General features: G+C 38.0%; 1 protein-coding gene across 2 annotated transcripts in view; it reads left to right on the top strand.

Moving 5' to 3' along the window:
• The window catches only part of stard10 (StAR related lipid transfer domain containing 10), a 50,328-nt gene extending 31,774 nt beyond the window's left edge, over positions 1-18,554 (top strand). For both annotated transcript variants that reach the window (XM_088078842.1, XM_088078843.1), the window contains 5 exons: positions 10,667-10,814; positions 10,957-11,060; positions 15,086-15,206; positions 15,666-15,718; positions 17,048-18,554. In XM_088078842.1, the coding sequence (XP_087934968.1) occupies positions 10,667-10,814; positions 10,957-11,060; positions 15,086-15,206; positions 15,666-15,718; positions 17,048-17,254 (633 nt within the window). In that variant the 3' untranslated portion in view covers positions 17,255-18,554. The remainder of the gene's footprint in view (positions 1-10,666; positions 10,815-10,956; positions 11,061-15,085; positions 15,207-15,665; positions 15,719-17,047) is intronic.
• Positions 18,555-22,382: the final 3,828 nt, after the last annotated feature.

Raw genomic sequence — 22,382 nt, 5'->3', positions numbered from 1 at the left:
ATTTCATATTCACCTAGTTTGAATATATTTGGGTTTAATGACAAAATATGCAGGTTAAATACATAATTTTGATAACTTGTGATTATCTGTCAGTATTTGTAGGTGTTTTTTTTAACTTAGCATTTAACCAGCCCTAAAACTGCAAAATGTACTTATTGTACATTTTGACATTAAAAGGGTGCACCAGGTGGAAAAAAATTGCATCAGATCCTGATAATTGTTAAGGTGAGATAATAATGTGACAGCCATGTGAAAGTAGTTGGTGTGCAAACTTTGTTATCTAGTCAAACAGCAGTTGTGGCAGTTTGTCTCAAATGCGAATGTTTGTCTTGGGAGTCGATGCGAAGGCGTCATCAGGACAGCAGGGTCCCTTTAAGCCATGCTGCTAACACGTTTTATCTGAGCACCATTATTAATAATGCTTTGTTAGTGTTCCTAGACTGAGACCCGGAGGAAAAAAATACTCAGCACTTTTGATGCAAAAACATACATGAATAGAAATAGATGATTAAAGCAGTTTTCACACAAGTTAGGATTAAAAGTGCACAACTCTCTGCTCCTTTTTTTATATTTTGGGACATTGTTAAGATCATCAGTAATTTGAAGAAAATGATGTTCTGTAAGTCATAACTGTAGTTTGTTGGCTCAGGTGATCTGTCTTTCTCAAGCCTGGCTGAAGTTGCCTGATACATTCATACACATATACTTAGGTCATATATAAATACTTAAATAAATAGTGAAGAACTTTCACTCACACTACCTGGACATTGCGATTTATTCTAGATCTTTTAAATTTAACAAAAATAGAGTGCTACAGGGATGATTTTTTTTTCTTAGCCCACGTGGAAGTTAAAATTGCACTGGTTCCCTTAACAAAAAGTCAATGGGATTTTTTCATTGGGTTTTGGATTATTGTAAAAAAAAAAAAAGCTCAGTGGCAAACAAAAAAACAGCAAAACCATTCACAAATGAACACCACTGTTATAATTTTTTAAGTGTAAATGCAATTGTCAGAAGTATAAAGATGATGTTAAACTACAAACAAACAATACCATGGTCACATGACTTCATCCTCACCATCACAACAATGCAACCATGTCTGGCGTGAAGACGTTCTTTAGTCTTATTTAGCCACTTGTAGGGTGCCATCTTTTTTTCAGAAACAGAAAAGCTTTAAAATACACGAGAGGGGAATCCACAGATGTATTTTATATTGTAGAAAAAAACACGAAAGTCTCTTACACTGACTTCAAGATAAGCGAACTGGGAGTGCTAAAATACCTCAGGGTTTTAGGGCCCATACCTGCAGCACTCTGGTTTTAGATCTTGTTAGATCTGAATTGTTAGAAATTGTTAACCCTGATCTATAAATTAAAAAAAAATGATATATGATATATGATATCACAGTTATACTTGCAGTTCACATTGTTGTTGCACACTTAAGTCCCAGCTTAGCCTCAGAGCTGACTGACTGGCAATTTTGTGCTTAACTGGCTCGAAATCTCTTGTCGTGTTGTCACTTTGACTTTAAGACAGATTTGGCATCACAGCTGTTTTTGGGAGGTTGCATCCACATAATCAACCTATACCAAACTTTTCTGTTTGGATGTGACATAATAATCCTATTTCTGTAACTTCTTCTGAGACACATTGCCCCCCTCCATATATAGAGATAGAAATTAAACACACTGTCTTCTGTGTAAATCTGTGTGTGTACGTTCCTGCTGGTGTATCCGGGTCTGACGGTTGTGAGCCAGCCACCAGGTGTTTGCTTTGTTAAATAAATTAGTGTGTGTGTGTGTGCATGCATGGGTGTGTGTCTGTGTGAATAGAGGCGTGGAGGAGCATCAACTGTAAAGGGGTTTTCCCAGCCCCCCTCAGTCTGCTGTATCTTTGTACCTGTGGGGCAGGGTCTTTGTGTGTTGTAAACAGTCAAGGATTGTGTAAATTGGCCTCATTTGCCTGTGTGATTCCTCAGGGTATGTCCTGTGTGTGCAGAAGGTGTATAATGTCTGCATCAGCTGGTGTTTGTTCCTGTCTTTGCTACATTTTGAGGACCAAAACACATTTTTAACCAACAGAGTGAGGACGGTTTGGCCGGCCATCACTTCCTTTTAAGGTTTAGGTTACAGTTAGGTTTTGGTTAGGTTAATGGTTTTGGTTCGGCATTTGGTTGTGATGTTTAAGGTTTGGGTAAGGGGCAAGAAGATGCATTATGTCAGAGGGGTCCTCTCAAAGATACAGGGATATCTGTGTGTTTGTGTGTGTGTGTGGGTGTGTGTGCGTGCGTGCAATAATATGCTCAGAGGGCAGGGACAGGTGTGTTTCCTCAGGACAGCTCTGCAAACAGAGGAAAGTAGAAAGTGCACACAGAAACACACACATAGAGTTTGAGTGGGGCTCCTATCTACACCGGGCACTTTATCTTAATGTAAATGACAGTTACAGGAGCTTTATTTTGCATAGTACATCCTTCTCACTCTCTCGTTATCTTTTGATCTCACACAGTCAGTCTGCCAAATATTTCATTGAAACTCTGACATGGTGCACATTTATATGTTCCTCTTCACAAAATGATGACATTAAAATAGCAGCGTGAAGGATTTAGGGGGACTTAGTGACATCCAATGACGAGGAGTGCAGATTGCACCCAGCAAAAACGTCTGCCATGTGTGAAGCATGAGCTCCTGATAAGGATTCCTTCAGTGTTCATTGTTCAGAAGGTTTTAAACTGGTGCTGAATTATCCAGAGGTCTCTTCCTCTCCAAAACAAAAGGACCAGGTGCTGGTCTCACAAACAGATAGGGGCTATAAGATAGGGGTAGGCCTTAATATGGACGAGTTAAACTACATTTAAATGGCTTTCATGTTGCAGTCATGTCCCAAAACTGAAGCAAATGGTGACCAGAATTAAGATGTTAAAAAAAACAAAACAGAATAAAACCACAAGTATAAAAAAAGTATAAAATGAAGAAAGAGAGAATTCAACAGGCTGAATCAGAAATGAAGTTGGGGGAGAGAGCTGTAATCCAAAAAAATTACAGTAATAAGACAGTTGTTATTACCAGCAAAAATGAAGGCTATAAATTGTGTAAAAAAAAAAAAAAAAAGTTTTGTAATGTGGATATTCATGAGTGTGAACAGTCATTCTTTAAATTTTTTATTCAATGGATTATTGTCTTCATTTAGATATTCCAAGTAATCCATGCTCTCTCATAAACATAGTTCAGCAGAAGTTTAACCTGTTTCCTTGGGGGATTAATTTAAGCCTAATTTAGTCCTAGAGTCACTCTGATCCTTTCTCTTGGAACTGACTTAGTTTAACCCCAAGCGGGCTAAACCTACGAGTCTTTAAGATTTGTCTGTGCAAGTCCCTGTAAGTTTAGAGAGCTTAAATGAGCATTTTATTCTGGCACCAGGCTTAACCTTGTCTGTGACACTGGCCCTGAATAAAGCAGTTTCATTTTACAAATCAGTGTTTCCACTTTGCAGATGGGTTGTTAGCCCATTTCCTGCTAATGTGTGCTCATCTTTTTTTCTCTGATACCTTAAGATTCAGATTCTCAAGAGGTTTTTTTGCTCATCAGCAGAGAGGCTGGCAACTACTGTGTTCGATGCAAAAACACAAATGCCCCCCTAGAGCCAGTGTTTGGTGTGATCGTTCTAGGTTACTGTAAAAAAATATGGCGGTGCAACATAGCAGACTTGATAGATGAGGACATGCTCTCTGTGGAGATATAAATGGCTCATTCTAAGGTAACAAAAACACAACAATTCTTATTTTCAGGTGACTATACACCAAGAAAAAAAACATACTGATTATGTATTCACCAATATATTCACCTAAATCCTACACACTGGACCCTTAAGTGTAGCTGTGTGTAAATACAGTGGGTTGTGTGTATGGATCATGCTCATAGGTGTGTGTTCGTGTGGGTAAGGGTAGGGGCACTCAGCAATGCCACAGATACAGCATTTCTATTTATAGACGAAATAATGGCATGCATCTTTGCCGATGCATGTGGAATGATTAATGCGAGTGTTGAGACTCTTCCTCTCTTCCTGTTTCCCTCTCTGATATAGTATCAATAGCAGTAAAGAAAAAGTGATATATCCAAATCAGAGATTGAGAGCAGACTGGCAATCATCATTAGCGGCCTAATTATCATCAGCCCCATCATCGTCATAATCATTGCAGCTGCCATTTTCATCAATAACAACTTTGGTATCGCAGTGTAATCACAGCTGTAACCATCGTCATCTTCATCTTCATCATCGTTTGTCAGCACATGACTCACCGTGCACAATGCATGGGTGTGTGTTTGTGTGTAGGTGGTTTGTGTTTACTGTTAATAGTTTGACAAACTGTCAGACTGCCTCGCTGTCATGCCTACAAACTCACACACTCACACACACACACACATATACTGGAGACTCCTGGGTTGTGATCTCCCCTGCTGACACACAGGGAAGCCCAGCTCTGAATCACCCACTTGCACACCCCTCCATTTTTTTGGTTCATAATTGTCTTCCACCATCATGCATCAGCACCCAGAGGAGCAAATCATGAGTTGACGGGTTGAAAGGACAGAGCAAGGGAAGAAAGAGAGGAGAAGAAGAGTGGGTGAGACAGGGAATAAAGGAGAAGATAAGTAGTGGGTGGAGTGGGTTGCAGGGGTCAGAGGTCATTGGATGTTCTGAGTGGGCAGTGGGCACAGTGTGGACTCAGACCAGGCACGAAGAAAAGACTCACCAAACACTCACACACATTCTGTTTGTGTAGCTACTTGTCTGCCTTTTGTCTCCCTCAGTCTCTGTTTTATCTCTCTGAACTCTCTTTCACCCGCCTCCCTCTATCTCCGTCTCCTTGCTTCATCTGTTGACTTCACTGAATTAGTGTGTAATAGAATTACGCACACGTGTACTCAGCCGTATGTCTTCATTTTGCACTGGACATCTTCTTTTGCTCCGTACAGTTCTCCGCTTTAACCTTTTTCATTTGGTTTTCCTTCTTCCTGCTGCTCTAGTCTCAGTATGCCTGTGGATACAACACATCCATTGTTCTACCTGGTGCTTTCTGACCTGTAGGTCTTCTGCCAATCTGTCTACGCACTTGTCGTCACACACACACACACACACACACACACACACACACACACACACACACACACACACACACACACACACACACACACAGATGTGAAATATGAGACCTTACTGATGCCAGCACTGTTAATTCTTTCCTTATACGTAGTTTCCCTCTGCAGATATAACACTTTTCATAATAAGCATCATAACTGCTGTCAGCAGGAATTAGGTTTATAAGAAAATATTGATACAACCAAGTATCATGATATTATGTATTGTAACACTGTACAGATTCTTAGAAACACTGAAGCTATTTTAAATTCATAGCTTACATGCAAAGATTTCTCTGGCGGTGGTTGATTTTGTGTTTAAACCCCCTAATATTAGATCCTTAAGTGTTGTTTTCCATCTTCAGCCATTTGACTCTTACACTCAATCATGACTGCATATTGCTGGTGTAAACACAAAAGAACAATGAAATAGTCATTAAGGGCACACTGCTAGCTCCTAAAATTAGATTTTAAAAAATGCACTATATCACCTTGCTTATAGTACTGCAATATATTTAATCTGATTTGCTAGTACTGGTTGCCAGAAAAAAAATTACTGCTGCTACAGGCCCAGTAGATGATGATGGCCGGCTGCTAACATCTGAGGAAGCTAAAGTGAAGGTTCAGGAATTCCCGCCCTTGTGGACAGAAAAGTGGGGTCATGTGTTCAAAAGGGACCTCACTGTGTATACTTTATGACATCAAAATTTGTTTACTGAACGTTTATTGCAAAATGCTATTATGAGACAAAACATGAGAAAACTTTTAATAATGAGGTAGACATGGCTAAATTTATCAAATGTCCCTGTGTGAGTATGGAAAGCAAAAAAGTTGTCCTGTCCTGATTATGGGAGTTTTTTTTTTAAAATGTTGCTACTCACTTACCCATATGGATGGAATAATATTACAAATTTGCTCATTTTTATATTTTGATGTCTTGTCAAAGTTTAACCTTATATTAATTTCAATGCTAATATAGCACACTGATTACCAAGAAAATTAAGAATGGTAGTTCATATTGTAAAGGTTGCTGACCTCTCATGTATTTCATTAATAGTAGTTATAACACAAAGTCCTGCATTCAAAATGTAAAAAGTATTTACAGCAAAGGCTCATAATACTATATATATACTATATATATACTCAATACTCATAATGCAGAATGGCCCCTTGTATTATGATGTGTATTTTTAAATTATCGTTTATGTATTAAATTTAGGCTCATCAATTTATAGCTTGTCAAAATTCAGTACATTATAATGGCGTTATACATTCAATGTGTAAAGCCCTGTGAGTTTTTGTGATTGTGACACTGTCATGTAGGTATTACACTGTGGTATTAAACTGCCTTGCATTAAGATCATTTCTAATGTTCTACTAAAAAAGAAACATCTCTCAATATAATGCTATCTAGTACAGCTCCACCTTTAACTATGACCTCAGTCATAAACAAATAATTGAATTTACACATCTATGACATTGTCAACAAAACTGAACATTATAGGCATCATAAAAATAGATTTTATGGCTGAACAGTTGTATCGAATTGGATTAGACTGTACAGATGTATCTTATAACGGGGACACTGAGAGCATACAGGTGAATTCAGTGTGCCAATCTGCCTCCTAAACAGAACCATAAATTAGCTTCTATGATGCTTTTGATTAAAATAACCAGAAGATCAACTAGGTGATACCTTATTCAGTCATTCACATGTTTTTTTTGTCAGTTCTATGTGATTTTGTTCTCAGCATTCAGTCTGTATTTACCTGCTCCGTGCACACAATTTTCATTTCCTTGTTCTCAGTGAGGGTCTGTGTTTTGGAAGATGTCACTTCAATGTAGCACTTTCAATTGCTTTTTTTCCAGAGTGTGGCTGATTGTGAAGCCCTGTGAGATTGTTGCCAATGTCTAAGGGCTATAAAAGTTAAATGGATTCCCACAGCAAGTGAGCCTAACTCTCACATACAGTGTACACTGATATTGTTGTACACCTATTTGGATCTAGAGATAGTAAAATAATGTTCCTCAAGATAGTGGGTTGGACCCCAAAATGGGAGCCTGATTGTTAGAATGATATCTGGTCCCTGGACAGTTAACAAATTTTGGGCCTGAAAACAGTTTCTGAAATGGTGAATTTCTGGTGACTATGGAGTGGTTGGTCCAATATTAATCAACAAATATAAGGTATTCTACTGCAAGGGTTAGTATAATATTTAACAGAAATGCACATACAGTATGTAGGATATCAAACAAATAAGAGCCCCATGAATGTAAAATAATATCATGATATCATTAGGCTTTATCATGATACACGATATATATATCAATGTTTTGAAATCTCTTCTAAACTACAACAACTACTAAAAGAAAATATTTAATAAACAGTTACAAATAAAGTAGCTACTGCTATAAAATAAAGTTACATAAACTATTTATGTAATAAAGTTTAATAAAATACTGTTATAATGTTAAATAATGAAAAATATAAAGTTAAATAAAGTACTGTTATAATTAAATAAAACAAACTGAAATCCAAAGTGCTTATATTTTCAAGGACCTGGCTTGTCTTGGGCTGGTATTGTTGATTTGTCATGGACTTGAAGCCTTTAGCCAACAGTTGGATGGTAGCATTTTCAGACAGTTAAACTGTACCCGCGGTATGAGGATTAGTCCACTGTGATCTGGAAACAAACTAGCAGCTCTCCAGTTCTCAGATTAATAGTATTTGTAAGTCGCACTGGTGCTCCTTGGGCACAAAATGTGACTAGTTTGTTGAGGTCTGGAGCTCTGTTAAAGCCCTGCTTTGTGTGTGTGTGTGTCTGTCAGAGGCAGAGAGCCATAGGAGAGAGAGGGGAAAACTAAACGGATGGACGCAAAGCATTATCAGATGATGTAAACCAAATAAAATACATAGCATAATATGAAATGACAGACGTTTTTCAATGAAACATGGTTGCGCATCGTGAAGTTACATGCTTCTCATAAAGTTGCATACTTAACATATAGGTACATAAGTTAAGTTTTTGGCAAGTAAAGTTATGTAGGTTAGGTTTGAGAAAGTAAAGTTAGGTAGGCTGGGTTTAGAAAAAGAACCACGGTTGGGTGTCGTCAAGATACGTACGTAAAGTTGTATACTTAAAGTAATGGTATTTCGTTTAAGGCAGGTAAAGTTACGTAGGTTAGGTTTAGAGAAAGAAGCATTGTCAATATAGATACTCAATGTTAAGTTACAGACTTAGCTGAAATGTACATTGGTTAGGTTTAAGGCAAATAAAGTTATGTAGATTAGGTTTAGGGAAAGACACATGGACACAGTTACCAGTCTCCTGGGTTTAAGTCTTGTGTTTGTTTGGCCCATCCACCCCAAACGACTAACTTATCCAGAGATCCACTCTTTGTACTATTTCCTTCTTCACCTCCATTGGCACATTGATTATACAGAGATTACTGGGTCGTGATTACAGGGACTATATACAAATTCTTGTGCATTACTTTACGTATGTATAGTGTATGAGAACAGCCTGACAAATGTTAGCATGCTATCATACTTAACATTGATTCTATAAACAGCCTCACAATGCTGCTAGCATGGCTGCAAACCCTTAGTCATGTCTTTTTACTCTTGAATAAGATGTTATTGTTACTCAGTGATTAGTAAAGGATTTTGCAGATCCGTATCTGAATGAGCTCTTCAGATAACACATTTTTAATGGCAAGTGCAAACACCAAAGAGAGCCTAACAGCCAAATGTAGAGTACAGTTGGTGATCATTTTCTTTAAAGAAGCCCTCAGGGAACAAGAGAAAGAAAATTAAGTTTTAACCCTCCTGGACTGATTTGTAATGGGAGTTAAAATCATCTGGGACAGATAACCACCCTCGGTCCATTTCTTTCTCATTTACTCTTCTGGCTCTGTTTTTTCTATCACTCTCTCTTGGCCTCTCACTTGCTCTTAATGTCTCGTTGCGTCTCTTATCCTCCATGGCCCTGTCCGTCTTTGTTGTTGTTATTTTAAGACTAATTCCCAATTTTCCCCAAACAATTGTAACTGTAGTAACGGCTTTACTCCAGGGCTGCACACCTCTCTTTAGATAGGTAGTAATGTATGCGCCGTGCCATCTGCTTCAAAACTGACATAGGCAGGAGTCCCTATGGTTTCATTAATAAGCTGTGATACACGACTAAACCATACATGGTCCACATTAACATGTATGGATGTATAATCCCTCTGATTTTGCTTTGAAATTTATCCCTATAATTTATTTAAGGGATTCTAGGGGAAATCAGACCCTGCTACCCCTTCACTCTCACAGAGCATCTGACAGACTCTTTTTGTGTGTGTGTGTGTGTGTGTGTGTGTGTGTGTGTGTGTGTGTGTATCTGTCCTGTACTGTGTTGTTTTCCATTTAAGAGCTCAGGTCTAGTAATGACTCATCTGTGGTTAGTGGCCTGTCTCTTGATTCTCTCCTAATTTTCTCTTTCTCTCTGTCACACACACATACTGTGTCTCCGCTCTCTGACACTAATACTCTCTGACCATCTGATGTCTAATCGTTTACACGTCAGTTGGCAGTTGTGTGTGTGTGTGTGTGTGTGTGTGTGTGTGTGTGTGTGTGTGTGTGTGTGTGTGTGTGAGTGTTTCTTTCAAACCAAGTGTGTGCAGGATCCCTCAACACTTGTTTTTACACACGTCTTCTTGGTTTATTTGTTCTGTTTGCACATCACGTTAAGTATGGATGTTGAATTTTGTTCTCGTCTTTGATGTATTCACCAGGGTTTGTTTTTGTTTCGAGCAGTATGAATAGTTACAAACTCTGCAGCTCTCCTCACAACAGCACAGTACTTCAGTGTGAATTTATGGCATGCAGCCTCATTAAAATCTAATGGATTTCCTACCTCTTAGCTTGCATTGGATAAAGCTCTGAAATGTTTTCGCGTGACCAGTGCAATAGCATGGGTAATGTATTTTAAACTCAGTAAATCTAATAGGTTTAACTATTTTAGCTCTGCACATGTTCTTTTTTGCCTAAAAATGAACACTGTCAAATTCAAATAGCTTTATTAGCATGAACAAAAATGTTTTTTCCAAAGCAGTTCACAAAACAAAACATTTTACACATATTACATACATCACAAATACTGAATATACAGGTCCATCTATCTCTCTCTATATATATCTATCTTTCTATCTCTTACATACATATCAACAAAGAAACAATTAACAAGACATTAATTCAAAATAAATAATAAAGTAAAAGTAAAATGAGAGTAATAAATGAAAAGACTGAGTGTAAGCTGTGGGGAGATGAATGTCAGCTATTATGTGTTGTGTTGGTTGTTTTTTAGGCTGTGACGTGCACTGACATATCTTGCTGCTTCTGTGGTGGTGACACATTTCCTCCAAGTAGATGTTGCATTTTAATCTGGTCAGAGAGTGTATCAATATCTTGAAGTTTACATGTAATTTTCGCAAAGAACTTTGTTCTAATATCTACCTGTCTCTCTCTGTCTGTCTCTCCTTCTCAGTGTCGGATGGTTTGTAAGGATGTTTCAGCTGAGACCATGTACGATGTTCTCCATGACATTGAATACAGAAAAAAATGGGACAAAAATGTCATCGAGACCTTCGATATCGGGAAACTTACGGTCAATGCGGATGTTGGTTACTACGCATGTAAGTGTAAACATGCTCTTTACAGGAAGCATTCAGTTGTCAGTAATATGATTTGAGAAGAGAAGCAGAGACACACACACAAAGTGCACATTTATCCACAGCCCAGTGCTTTGTTCATCACATTTACCTTGTGTGTTAACAGGGCATTGTCCAAGTCCTCTTCGGAACCGCGATGTCATCACGCTTCGCTCCTGGCTGCCAATCGGGAAAGATTACATCATCATGAACTACTCTGTCAAACATGCCGTGAGTACACGCTCACACATACAAACACACACAGGGCTTATAAGTGCTCGGCTGAGGCCGAGTTCATTCACCTCTGTAGAACTGTACGTGTATGTGCTCAAAGGTGCATTGTGAAACAAATGGCCTGTTTTGAAATGAGTGCACATTAGGTGAGCCGACACGGTTGATTCAAGCTTAAGGGCGTTGTGCTGTATGAACAGAAATCCTTCAATATTTGTGCAAAGGCAGCAATACAAAGCTGTGTGTGTGTGAGTCAGTCAGTTAAAACAACCAGTGCATCCTGGAAGTAAAGAGAGTTAGGCACCTTTCCAAAGAGAGAACACTGCCCGTACCTCCTGCTTTTACCTGGGAGGATGATAGATGTACTGTGTGCTGGCACTGCTTCAGTTTAGCTAAATGGATCCTGTTGAATACATTGTTTTTAGTTCAGCCTCCAGTCGGGCTTTTCAGGAACTTGAGTAATTTGAATGCCAAACGGCAGTAAAACAAACCGAGTGATTAGAGAATGCCCAGACCATGTGAGTGACTTTCAGTTTGGAATCAGGCCCAAAACCTCAGCCTTTAGTTCGGCTGTATTTCTCCGTTTCTTGTCCGAAGGAGGACAAAATCTATCCTGTGTTAAAACTTGTACTTGCCATCCCTCAAAAGCTTCAACATCAAATTAGTTTAAGTATTGATTAATCTGCTGATTTTTTCTCCAGGAACTGATTATCTTGTTTAGAAAATGTCAGAAAATGGTGAAAAATTTCTTCTACAACCAGAAGATATTCAGTTTACTGTTGCATTTGACAACGACAAGCAAATCATCACAATTTGAAAGCTGAAATCAGATAACGTTTGTCAGAAAAATGACGTATTTGATAAATCAGATATCAAATAGTCGCTGATTCATTTTCTGGCCATCACTTCATCAAATAACGGAGTAATAGTTTCCATGTAACTCTCGTGATCTGACTTCCAGCCTTTTCTGTCTCATTTTCCTTTTCTTCTCTGTCTTTGTTACTTTTTCGGTCTTTCCCCTCAGTCTCTTTTTCCCTCTCTGTTTCTCAGTTTCAATCACTAATGAAATGTTTACTAAAGGATAAGACCTCTCATGTGACTCTTAGCTGTTGACTTCCGCGTCCCCTTCCGCATTCCTCCATCAATAAGTGGTTTCTAACATAATAGACATTATGCGTGTGTTTATGTTCTGCGTGTGTGTGCATGGCTGTGTTTAATTAGCCAAGGTCACTCTGTATAATCAGCTGAATTTGAGAGCTCAACTTGTGGAGTGCAGCTCAAGGGGATCTTTAGTAGAGTGTTGAGTTCAGACACCTACTGCCAAAAGTCAGTCCACTTCTGTATTTGATACTATATTCATCTGCACTCTTTCCCATGACTAATAACTGCTTTTTTTTTAAGTCATGCATTCATATATCTTCAGCAATAAGCTGTTGAGATCCAGCTGCCCCTGTGTAACTAAGTCAACTTGTTCTTTCCAGTGATATTGATAAATTTATACTGGGGCTACAGCTAATGAATACTAATGATTACTCTGTCAGTTGATCTATTGAGCCACAATGGCAGCGTGGCTCCAGGGATGGCAGTGATACTATTGGGTGGATGTACACATATTCATGGTCCCCTATAGAAGCACATTTCCGCCAGTGTGATCTAAAAAAACGATCCTGTAAGTCATTATAATGAGAAACTTTCTCAGACTTTTGACTCAGTATTGTTTCTTGTTTTTCAGACAGTTTCCCAGTGTTGAGATAAGTAAATCATTATTTTGCATCCTAACTTATTATTTTAGACACTAACTTATTATTTTGAGATAATAACTCATTATTCATAGATGAGTTAATCGTTAATTTGAGGTACTAACTCTTTGTTTTTAAAATAATAACTCAATATTTGAGATAATATGTCATTATTTTTTAAAATATTAACTCATTTTGAGATAAGTCGTCATTATTTGGAGATATTCATTTTAAGATAGTAACTCATTTTGTTAACTCCTTATTCAGATACATCATTACTGATTTTTTGAAAATCAAATCATTATTTTGAGAAACAAGGTAAGTTAGTTATTCTTTTGAGATATTCATCTTGCAATGCTAGCTCATTATGTTATTATACTGATGTTTTGGGTTTTTTTTTTAGATACTAACTCGACTTTTTTCCATAACACTTGTAAAAACGGGCTTCCATAGTACCCAGAGGATGAAGCTCACTGAATTGGGAGATTTTTTTTTTTTTTTTTTAAATACCTGCAACACTTCAGAGTACAGAGTACACCACAGCCTCAGCTGTAGGTGTACTCTGTTTTTGGTGCTAATTCGCAAATATTAAAATGCTAAGATGTTAAACTAGGTTGATGAACATGGTAATCATTGTACATTTTTAATACATCTAACGCTAGCTCAAAGCACAGCTTTGCCTTCAGTAAGTGCAGCGTGGCTGTAGAGTAGACTCTGTGTTTTGTTGATTGTTTGTTAAATCTATAAAAGTCAAAAAATAACAAATGTCCGTTGTGAGTTACCAGAGCCTAAAGTGATGACTCTGTTTTGTCGGACTAACAGCCAAAACACAAAGCCAAGTAAATGATCAGTCAATTAACAAATTGACTGATGATAAGATCATAAGATTCAGAGTTTTCCGGTATGGCTGATGTGTCAGCACTGTAGAAAGACACATCATGTAATATTTCAATTTTCCTCTAGTGTCTTTTAACAAAAAAAAACCCATCACATTACCTCAGAACATTATAAATTACTTCTCAGAAATTAGCAGATGGACCCTTCCAGTAAAAAGGTGCAGGGTTAGTCAAATTTAAGGGAAAAGATAAAGAAGTTATCTGAAGCTCTTCTCTGATAAAGCTTCTTCAGGTTGCTGCCTCTCTGTGTGTCTTTAATGCTCTGCAGTGTGCCTGTCCCAATTAGAAGAGGCTAACCAGTTCTGTACTTTATCATCATGAATAATTATCTTAGATACACAGTCAAAGGAGCCAGCAGTGGAGAAGTGGGTCTTTACTGCTGTGTTATTCACAGAGTAGTGTGGACTGGATTTACATCAGAAAGATGACCGTGAAGCAGAAAATCAGACTGACTGGCAGCACAAAAACACAAACACAACAGAATCCCAATGCTCACCCTGCACAAAGTATGTTGACCATTTGACAGATGGACACAAAGAGTTACAGTCCAGTTGAAACAGCATTTTGAAAGTATCAGTATCTGAGGTGTGTCCGAGTAAAATAGGCAGGCGGGATATGATCGTTGAAAAGTGGGCGGGTCATAGTAATGCTGCGACAGTGTAACACCAACAGGGTAGCAGCCTTGTGCATTACCCTGGATCACCGTCACCTTTCTTGAGCTGCATTCACACACTTTTCACAAGGTCTTAAACTGCAAACCCTGAGAAAGTTAGTTTGATTTCGTTCAGAAACATTGGGAAAAGGCAATGAGCAAAATGGCAAGAAATGTCGTGCCTTTAGATTTAGAAATTTGCATGTTTTTTGTGGTTTTTAGAGAGGGTAAAGAGAACTAAATTTAGAATTAGCACAATAAAATATTAAAAAATATTTTTACAGAATTTATTATTATTTTTAGCGCTTTATTTTCAGGTAATTTCCTTGCTTTTTTATTGATTTTGTTTTTTTGTGTTGTTTTTTTTACTTTCCCGTGTTTTTTGTTTCAGTTTGTTTTGGGTTTTTCAGTTCATTTTCTTGTACTTTTTACTAATGTCTTGCTTGCTTGCTCAGCATATATTGTTAAATAGGTGCACAATATGACTAAGGAATTACCTAAAAGAGGTGAAAGGGCATTTGTTATTTCATCTTGACTTTAAAGATAAAGAATTTTTTAAAATAAAAGTGATTCCTGTGTCGCCGTTTAAAGGGCTCCTGTTCAAGGTTGGTACATGCAATGGCTAAGTATGTTAATTCCAACAAGTAAGTAAGTGTGTGTGTGTGTGTGTGTGTGTGTGTGTGTGTGTGTGTGTGTGTGTGTGTGTGTGTGTGTGTGTTTGGTGTCGTGTCTTTACAGAAATACCCTCCTAAAAAGGACTTTGTGCGAGCTGTATCCATTCAGACTGGCTACATGATCCAGAGCCAGGGACCAAGCAACCACTGTACCCTCTTTTACATGGCCCAGGTAGATCCACGAGGTAACTAACACAGACACACACACACACACACACACACACACACATACACACAGGTGCTTAACGCATGCTCAGTTTTAATGAATGATTCATTCCCTTGCCTTCATGTTGTAATGAGTCGCCATAGTAACCATATGAAGGACAGAGTCTATTTCACTCAGCGGCCTCACTCAGTTTGTCTTCTCTCTGTTAATCCTATTTCCCCCTAATTCACTCCTTTAATGTCCCACTCTTTCATGCAAGTGTTAATTGTGTAAATGTCTGTAATCATTGGTTTTTAATGTGTGTTTCAGTGAATAGCAAGTTAAAAAGCTTCACTTTGATCCTGGGTTAAATGCCATACAATAGAGCAAACTTTGATTCCCGCTTTAATATCTCTCCATTCCCTTATTCCCCCTTTACTCTCTCATCATTCGCATACTTTCCCCCATCTTCGTCTGTTCACTTTGTCTCTCTTTGCAGGTTCGTTACCCAAGTGGGTTGTTAACAAGTCTTCCTACTTCTTTGCTCCCAATGTAAGTCATTTGCAAAATAATACAGATTCTTTGTTTTTGGCAGTGGTGGAAAATGTATTTAGTTCCTTTAGCAGAAGTATTAATGTCACACTGTGAATATACTCTGTGTGTGTATATATATAAATCCTGCACTGACACAACAACCCAAAATAAAAAAAGCACCCCCAAAAACCTCCAAATTATAAAAATAAATAAAAAAAAAATTTAAAAAAGCAAAATTATTTTAAAAAAATAATAATAGAAACACACCAAAAAACTCACTGGTGTTTGGCGAGATGTTGATCCATAGGCACCTATACAACCAATGTGAGCAATAATCTCTCCTACACATTCCAGAAACGCAGTTTCCAGCATTTGTTTGTCTGTTTGAGGGTGTGTGTGTACGTGTTGAAATAGGGCAAAGATTCTCTGGAGAGCAGCCTGGGTCGGAGCAACCCCCTTGATGACAGTCAAAAAATAGCAGTTCAGCAAGAAGCACAATTCCCTCTGAAAATAACACTGGCAATGACTTCAACACAACAAATACAAGAAGAATTTCTCAGTTTGGGTTTTCTAGATTTCTTAAGTCAGGATTAATTTATAATTCAAAATAAAGTCCATTATGGAGATATATAAAATATTTCCATTTGATTTAATTTTGTAAACCAACAATATTATTTAATGAAATATTAAATTTTATTCTTCATCCCTGTTCAGTCCAGTGCCGCATCTGAGCACTGGGCAGTGTATTCAAGTAATGATAATAATACATTTTATTTATAAAGCACTTTCCACACACTCAAAGATAATAATATAGACAATAGATGGAGCATTTCAAACAACAAAAAAAACCAAAAAGAAAATATGTGTTATCCAGTGCTGGGGAATAACTAGTTACATTTAACAAGGTACAAAATAAATTCAATTGTCAACAGTTACAGCTACTGAGAAATATATATATATGGTATATAATTAATTGTGTCAAAATACTATCAAAATGTTGGGCTTTAGAAAGGGGTTACATATTAAAAAAACCTTAACAGTAAAAAGTTTATATGTTGACCAAAACATTCATTCTGTTACTTTAAATCTGTTTGCCATGCAGAAATGCCTGCTTTTGGCATATTTTTGGAGAATACGGGTCAGCAAAGCTGTTGAGAAAAATCTGAGCGCAATATGTCTGCAGTTTTTATTTATTTATTTATTTTTTTTAGGGCTTTTCATTTTTATTGCCCTTGATTCATTTTTAACAGGTTAACTAGTAATCTACAACCTGTTATATTTCAAAAGTAACCTTCCCAACACTGATGTTGTCTGACTTGTGTTGTTCATCTACTTTCTTCTTTTTAGGTGATGAAGAAGATCAACAAAGCCTGTTTGAAGTATTCAGAGTGGAAGCAGAAACACAACCCCGGCTTAAAGCCCTGGCTCTACCCAGAACAGACTACATTACCCATCATCCCGCTGTCTGAGCTCAGCATCCAGCGTGCTGAGAGCCTGGAGAAGATTGATGAGAGCTCCCTGGCTGAGACCCAGGAGAGAGAAGACAGCGACTAGCACGTACACACTCGCACACACATAGTCATCTGTTCATACACACACACACACACACACACACACACACACACACACACACAATAATGCAGGGTTACATGCATGCCCGATACACATCCATAATCACACTTATGTTTATGTGATTCTATACGAGAGTGTGTATGTGCACATGCGTACATACTACATGTGGCTGTACTAACATGCTCATGTATGGAATCATTCATGCACACACACAGACTCATCCTTAACCAACTCCATCTCGTACTTGCATACATAATGTATGAACACATACATGCAGCATAGTTGCAATCACACACATGCACTCACTCACAAGGGGCACCAAAAACTACTTATTTTTTACAAGTCAGTAAACGCATGTTCATTGTAATCAGGAAAACGGCTGTGTATGTGATTTTTCATGCAGGATTATCAGCGTTTTTTCATTGGGACCTTCGCAGCCTGTCATAGAAAGATATATTTTCAGCAAGAATTTGTGTTGAAATGTTTACAGACTGACTTGACAGTGGACTTTAAGCTCTCATTTAAATATAAAATATGAATTTGTAAATTAAACTCTTTTTATGTGGGAGTTGTGTATATGGCCTATTTGGTGGAAAAACTCTCTGTGTAACCTCTGATGATCATGTCAACAACAAGTACATAACATTCATTTATTCCTCATTATATATTTCAGACATGTATACACACTCAGTTTGTGTCTTTCTGCCCATGTTGTCTCTCTGGCCCTGTTTACATCTGGCGTTAGAATTTGTTTTTGGGTGATGCGATAATAGTGGACAGCGCTTAATACAAGTGTAAACAACCACCAAGAAACGTTGTGATCCAGTCACTCAAACCACTTGCCGAGTTGGTCTGGCAGGCATTTAACCACATATCTTTTGTAGTATAAACACTAATGTGTCCTGATGCATTCCCAACAAGGAATACATTCATCATTAGTGCAGGACACAAGTGGTCAGCTCGAGATGCATAATAGGCACAGGTTTGAGCAGCCTTATGTCTCGACTGTCCGCTTGTGTTCTGATGACCAAAATGCATTTTAATACCAGGTCTAAATAGGCTCTCTGTCCCTCATTATGTGTCTCCATCACCTTTTTGTAAGCACATAATAAATATGCAGGTGTGCTGAAGGCAGCTGGAACCCCCCCAATCTGCGACCCTTTCATACACACACAAACACACACAGATTTAACACACGTACTGTCTGCTCCTCTAATTGAGAGATGTATGAATGTATGTAGAGTTTAAAAATTAAAAACATATTCCTACAAAGATTTTCAAATTTCACTGGTGAGATGAGTCGTTCTTTTATGTGTCTTATGTGTGTCAGTGCCTTTGCTGGGGCTGATGCTGCAGGTTTGGATGGTTGCTCTGATACAGTTGAGCTGCTTTAATTCACACATTCTTTCAGTCACGCGCACACACACACACACACACACACACACACACACACACACACACACACAAAAAAACAAACAAACAAAAAAAACCCATTGATCTTAAAACCGCACTGCCACAATTAGAACAGGGAGACACCATGACATACAACCTATTGATAAACAGTTTTTCACTCACCAGAAAATGTGCTTGTGTGTTTGTTTGGTTGCATGTGTGCTGAATATGTGTGCCCAGTGGCCTAGATCAGAATTAGGAATCCCCCAATCTGTTGGCATGGCAACTCTGAGATCGACTCAGCACTGAAGGGAAGACGTGAGGAGATGAGAGCTTGCCTGTCACAGAGGAAGTGATTTATTGCGAGGTGTCTGCCCCTTCTTTCCTATGTAGCATACGACGTAAACTAGTATGTCTATTGTAAATACACCACATGTGCAAGACATGACACGACTCTTGTCTTTCATATCGAACTCATACGCGGCTTTAAGTAAAGGCTGCATTAACCCTTTGAAACCTGGATTGACTATTAGTTTTATTGTGCTGTGTTTAGATGCCTTGTACAGGCAGTTAAGACCTTATGACACCTGAGCAAATTGGTTTGATTTGTTTAAAAAAGATGTGTGTGTGTATTTTTTTTTTTTTTTTTTTACAAATTGCAAAAAAAAAATAGTATAAGGGGACAAGAAAAATAACCTGAACAAGAAGAGAGAGACAGAGAGAGAGAGTAAATTACTAGAAAATTCACAACAAAAAAGAAAAATATGTCCTGAAGAGTCATTATTATAATTGTATATTTATTTATTTTAGCTATTGTCAGGTTGTCTCCTTGTTTCTCATTATTTATTTTTTGGGGGAAATTACAAATTTCCTACTTTTTTTGGCAGTGGGGGCATTTCTTATAAAGTTGATCGATGTGTTTTTCTTATGTCCTTGGAATAAGTCATGCCAGTTTGCTCAGGTTCAAAGGTTCAAACACATTAGATGAGACAATTAATTAAAAATTAAAAGTCCATTTAGCTCTCTGTGTATGTGCTTCAGTAAGAGAAGCACCGCACTATAGTGAACATGTCAACATCATGCCTTGATATATAAAATATACTGCATGTCATCCTCTCTGACTGTTCCTTTTTTTATACCACATCCGCCTCTGCATATGCATCGGCTCATAAAATATGAATGATGAAGGAAATAGTATGTGAAACATGCAAAAAGAAGTGTATCATAGAGCTGTTTTTTTCCTACAGCTGCACTGACTGTTTATCCCCCTGCCCTTCGTATGTAACCATCCATCCATCCATCCTCAGAGTCTTAATGAGGCCCCTCGCTCAGCCATCATCATTATGTGCATGTGTGTGTGTGTGTGTGTGTGTGTGTCAGAGCTGCATGTGCATGGGTGTGTAAACTGCATGTCCCAGTGGCATCCCTGCATTGTCTTCCACCCGCCTCCACAGCGGGCGGAGACGTATACGCAGCATGATGGCCGGCGTCCCTCTGTGCGCGTGTGCTTCTGCATATGTGTCACACTGCCACCCCCACAGCAACTCGGCCCACCAGGGCTGATAGCCTGGCGATGACTCATCACCACCCCACCTCCTCCTCATCTCCTCTCCCGCTTCCTCCACCTCTTGTATTCTCCCCCGTCTCTGTTCCTCAATTTCCCCCATCCTTTCTATGCCCTCTTTCCACCTCTTTGTCCATTCATCCTCGCCTTTGATCCTCTTTACTCCACCTCTTTCCCCTCCGCATCTCTTCCTCTGCCATATCTTGTCTTTTCCTCTCCTCCTTTTACCTTCTCTTAATTTAAACCATTTGTTCCCCTCCATTTATTCCCACTCTGTCTCCTCTACAGTCTCCAGTTTGCGTATTGATTCCTCCCTTTGCTTTCCCCTTTCTGCTTTTCTCACCTCCCTCTCATTTAGCCTTTTACTCCCTGTTCTCTCCCTGCCGACTCACATTTTATCACCTGTTTCTTCCATCCGTCACCTTTCATCTCCTCTCCCTCTGAACATCTTCCATCTCCTCTACCCAGGCTAATCTTTTTGGCACTGATCTTTACCCCAGGTCTGAAGTGAAATGAGTAACAATGAAGAGTTACTGACTTGTCAGAGGGTCAGTGTATTGTTCATCCAGGCTCCCAAAGGCTAAAATATTACCTTTTTACTTATTAGGTTTTATGGCTCACTGTGACACAGGGGACATGTTCCCACAAATATTTATCAAATATAAATTAGCCACCCCCCGGAAAGAAATTAAAGACATTTACACCACAAACTGGTGCATAAATAAATAACCAGAATGCAGAAAATTCAGTGTTTGATGAGCCCCAAACACCCTGCTTCAAATTTCAATCTCCCCCTGTGCCCTTGAACACAATGAATTAAAACACAAAGGCCAAAATGATATGCATATTTGCCCTTTAGCTCACTAAAAATAAGTCTGCGAGCATATGACAAATGTGGCATTTTTTATTCATGTAATCTCAAAAGTGGGATATATTTAATTCATAAAAGTTTTATGTTTGAGTCTTCTGGTATGCCATGATGTACAGTGTGCCTGTGAAGTAAGGGCTTCCAGTTTGATTTAGCTTTTGACTTTTTACTTCTTGCCAAGCTCCCTCGCTGTCAGTCGCTTTCATCTTGCTGACTCTCTTCACTGTGGCTGAAATGCAATCAAAGGAATCCTCTCTCATAATTTAAGGTCTATTTACATTCAACATTCTCTTTCGATTATAAATGCCGTGTTGCATATATTCTTTTAGGCTTTTTTTTTTCTTTTTTAAAACATGATGCCTTCTGAAATTCAGTCTCCAATTGAGAGGCTAAATATGCATCTTGACGGTGAGTGGTTGCCCTCTTCTGGTTCCTCTGGGAGCATACATCAGCAGACGGTCTGACGTCTGAGTGCCACATCACCCACACCTCCATACAAACATATGTTCAGAATTATTTAAATTTTGGGTCACAGTCTTTACTGGATCACACCTGTTCATAACAGGACAGAAACCAAGCAATTCAATAGCCACTTCTCATTTCACTTCTCATCTCAGCAACAGTTGTTTTTATTTTAATTTTGTGATCTGTGATCTGTGTACCTGCAACTGATTGCTTCACCCAACAACAATATGTTACATATACATATATTGCCACATTTGTCATCATTTGTCATATATATATATATATATATATATATATATATATATATATATATATATATATTCATATATCACAAGTTAATCTTGTGGTTTCAGGGGCTGTTCATTATTTATGAGAGAGACAGGGCGGTGCACTTCAAATAATCAAAAAAACAAAATCAAAAACAAAAACACAACAAACTTAATCCATGCTAGTAATGGTAAGATAAGATAAGATAAAATAGGATAAACTAGGACAAAATATCCATGAATTGGATAAAATAAAAGAATAAAAATGAAATAAATCAAAATCTGTATAGATAGTAAACACCTGTTATTGATACCGATACTGTATGTTTGTGATTGATAGTTGCACAGGATAATTGAAATACACACATAGTGTGTAGTATATTTATTGAAAAAATGTAGCCTATAAATATTATTTCACATTAAGTAGTAATATTTGCACAGTAGGAAATTGCATGGCATGTTACACAGTGTAAATATAAAAAATAAGAATAGTTACATATGTGAATGTTGATGATTCTGTAAAACATAGAATACAGGCCTATATATAATCTGAGG

The sequence above is a fragment of the Plectropomus leopardus genome, chromosome 6 (assembly GCF_026936395.1).
Source record: "Plectropomus leopardus strain MGB_pleo_1.0 chromosome 6, ASM2693639v1, whole genome shotgun sequence".
Taxonomy (NCBI): domain Eukaryota; kingdom Metazoa; phylum Chordata; class Actinopteri; order Perciformes; family Serranidae; genus Plectropomus; species Plectropomus leopardus.
The sequence above is the reverse complement of the archived record's forward strand: the minus strand, read 5'-3'. Positions and strand labels throughout refer to the sequence as shown.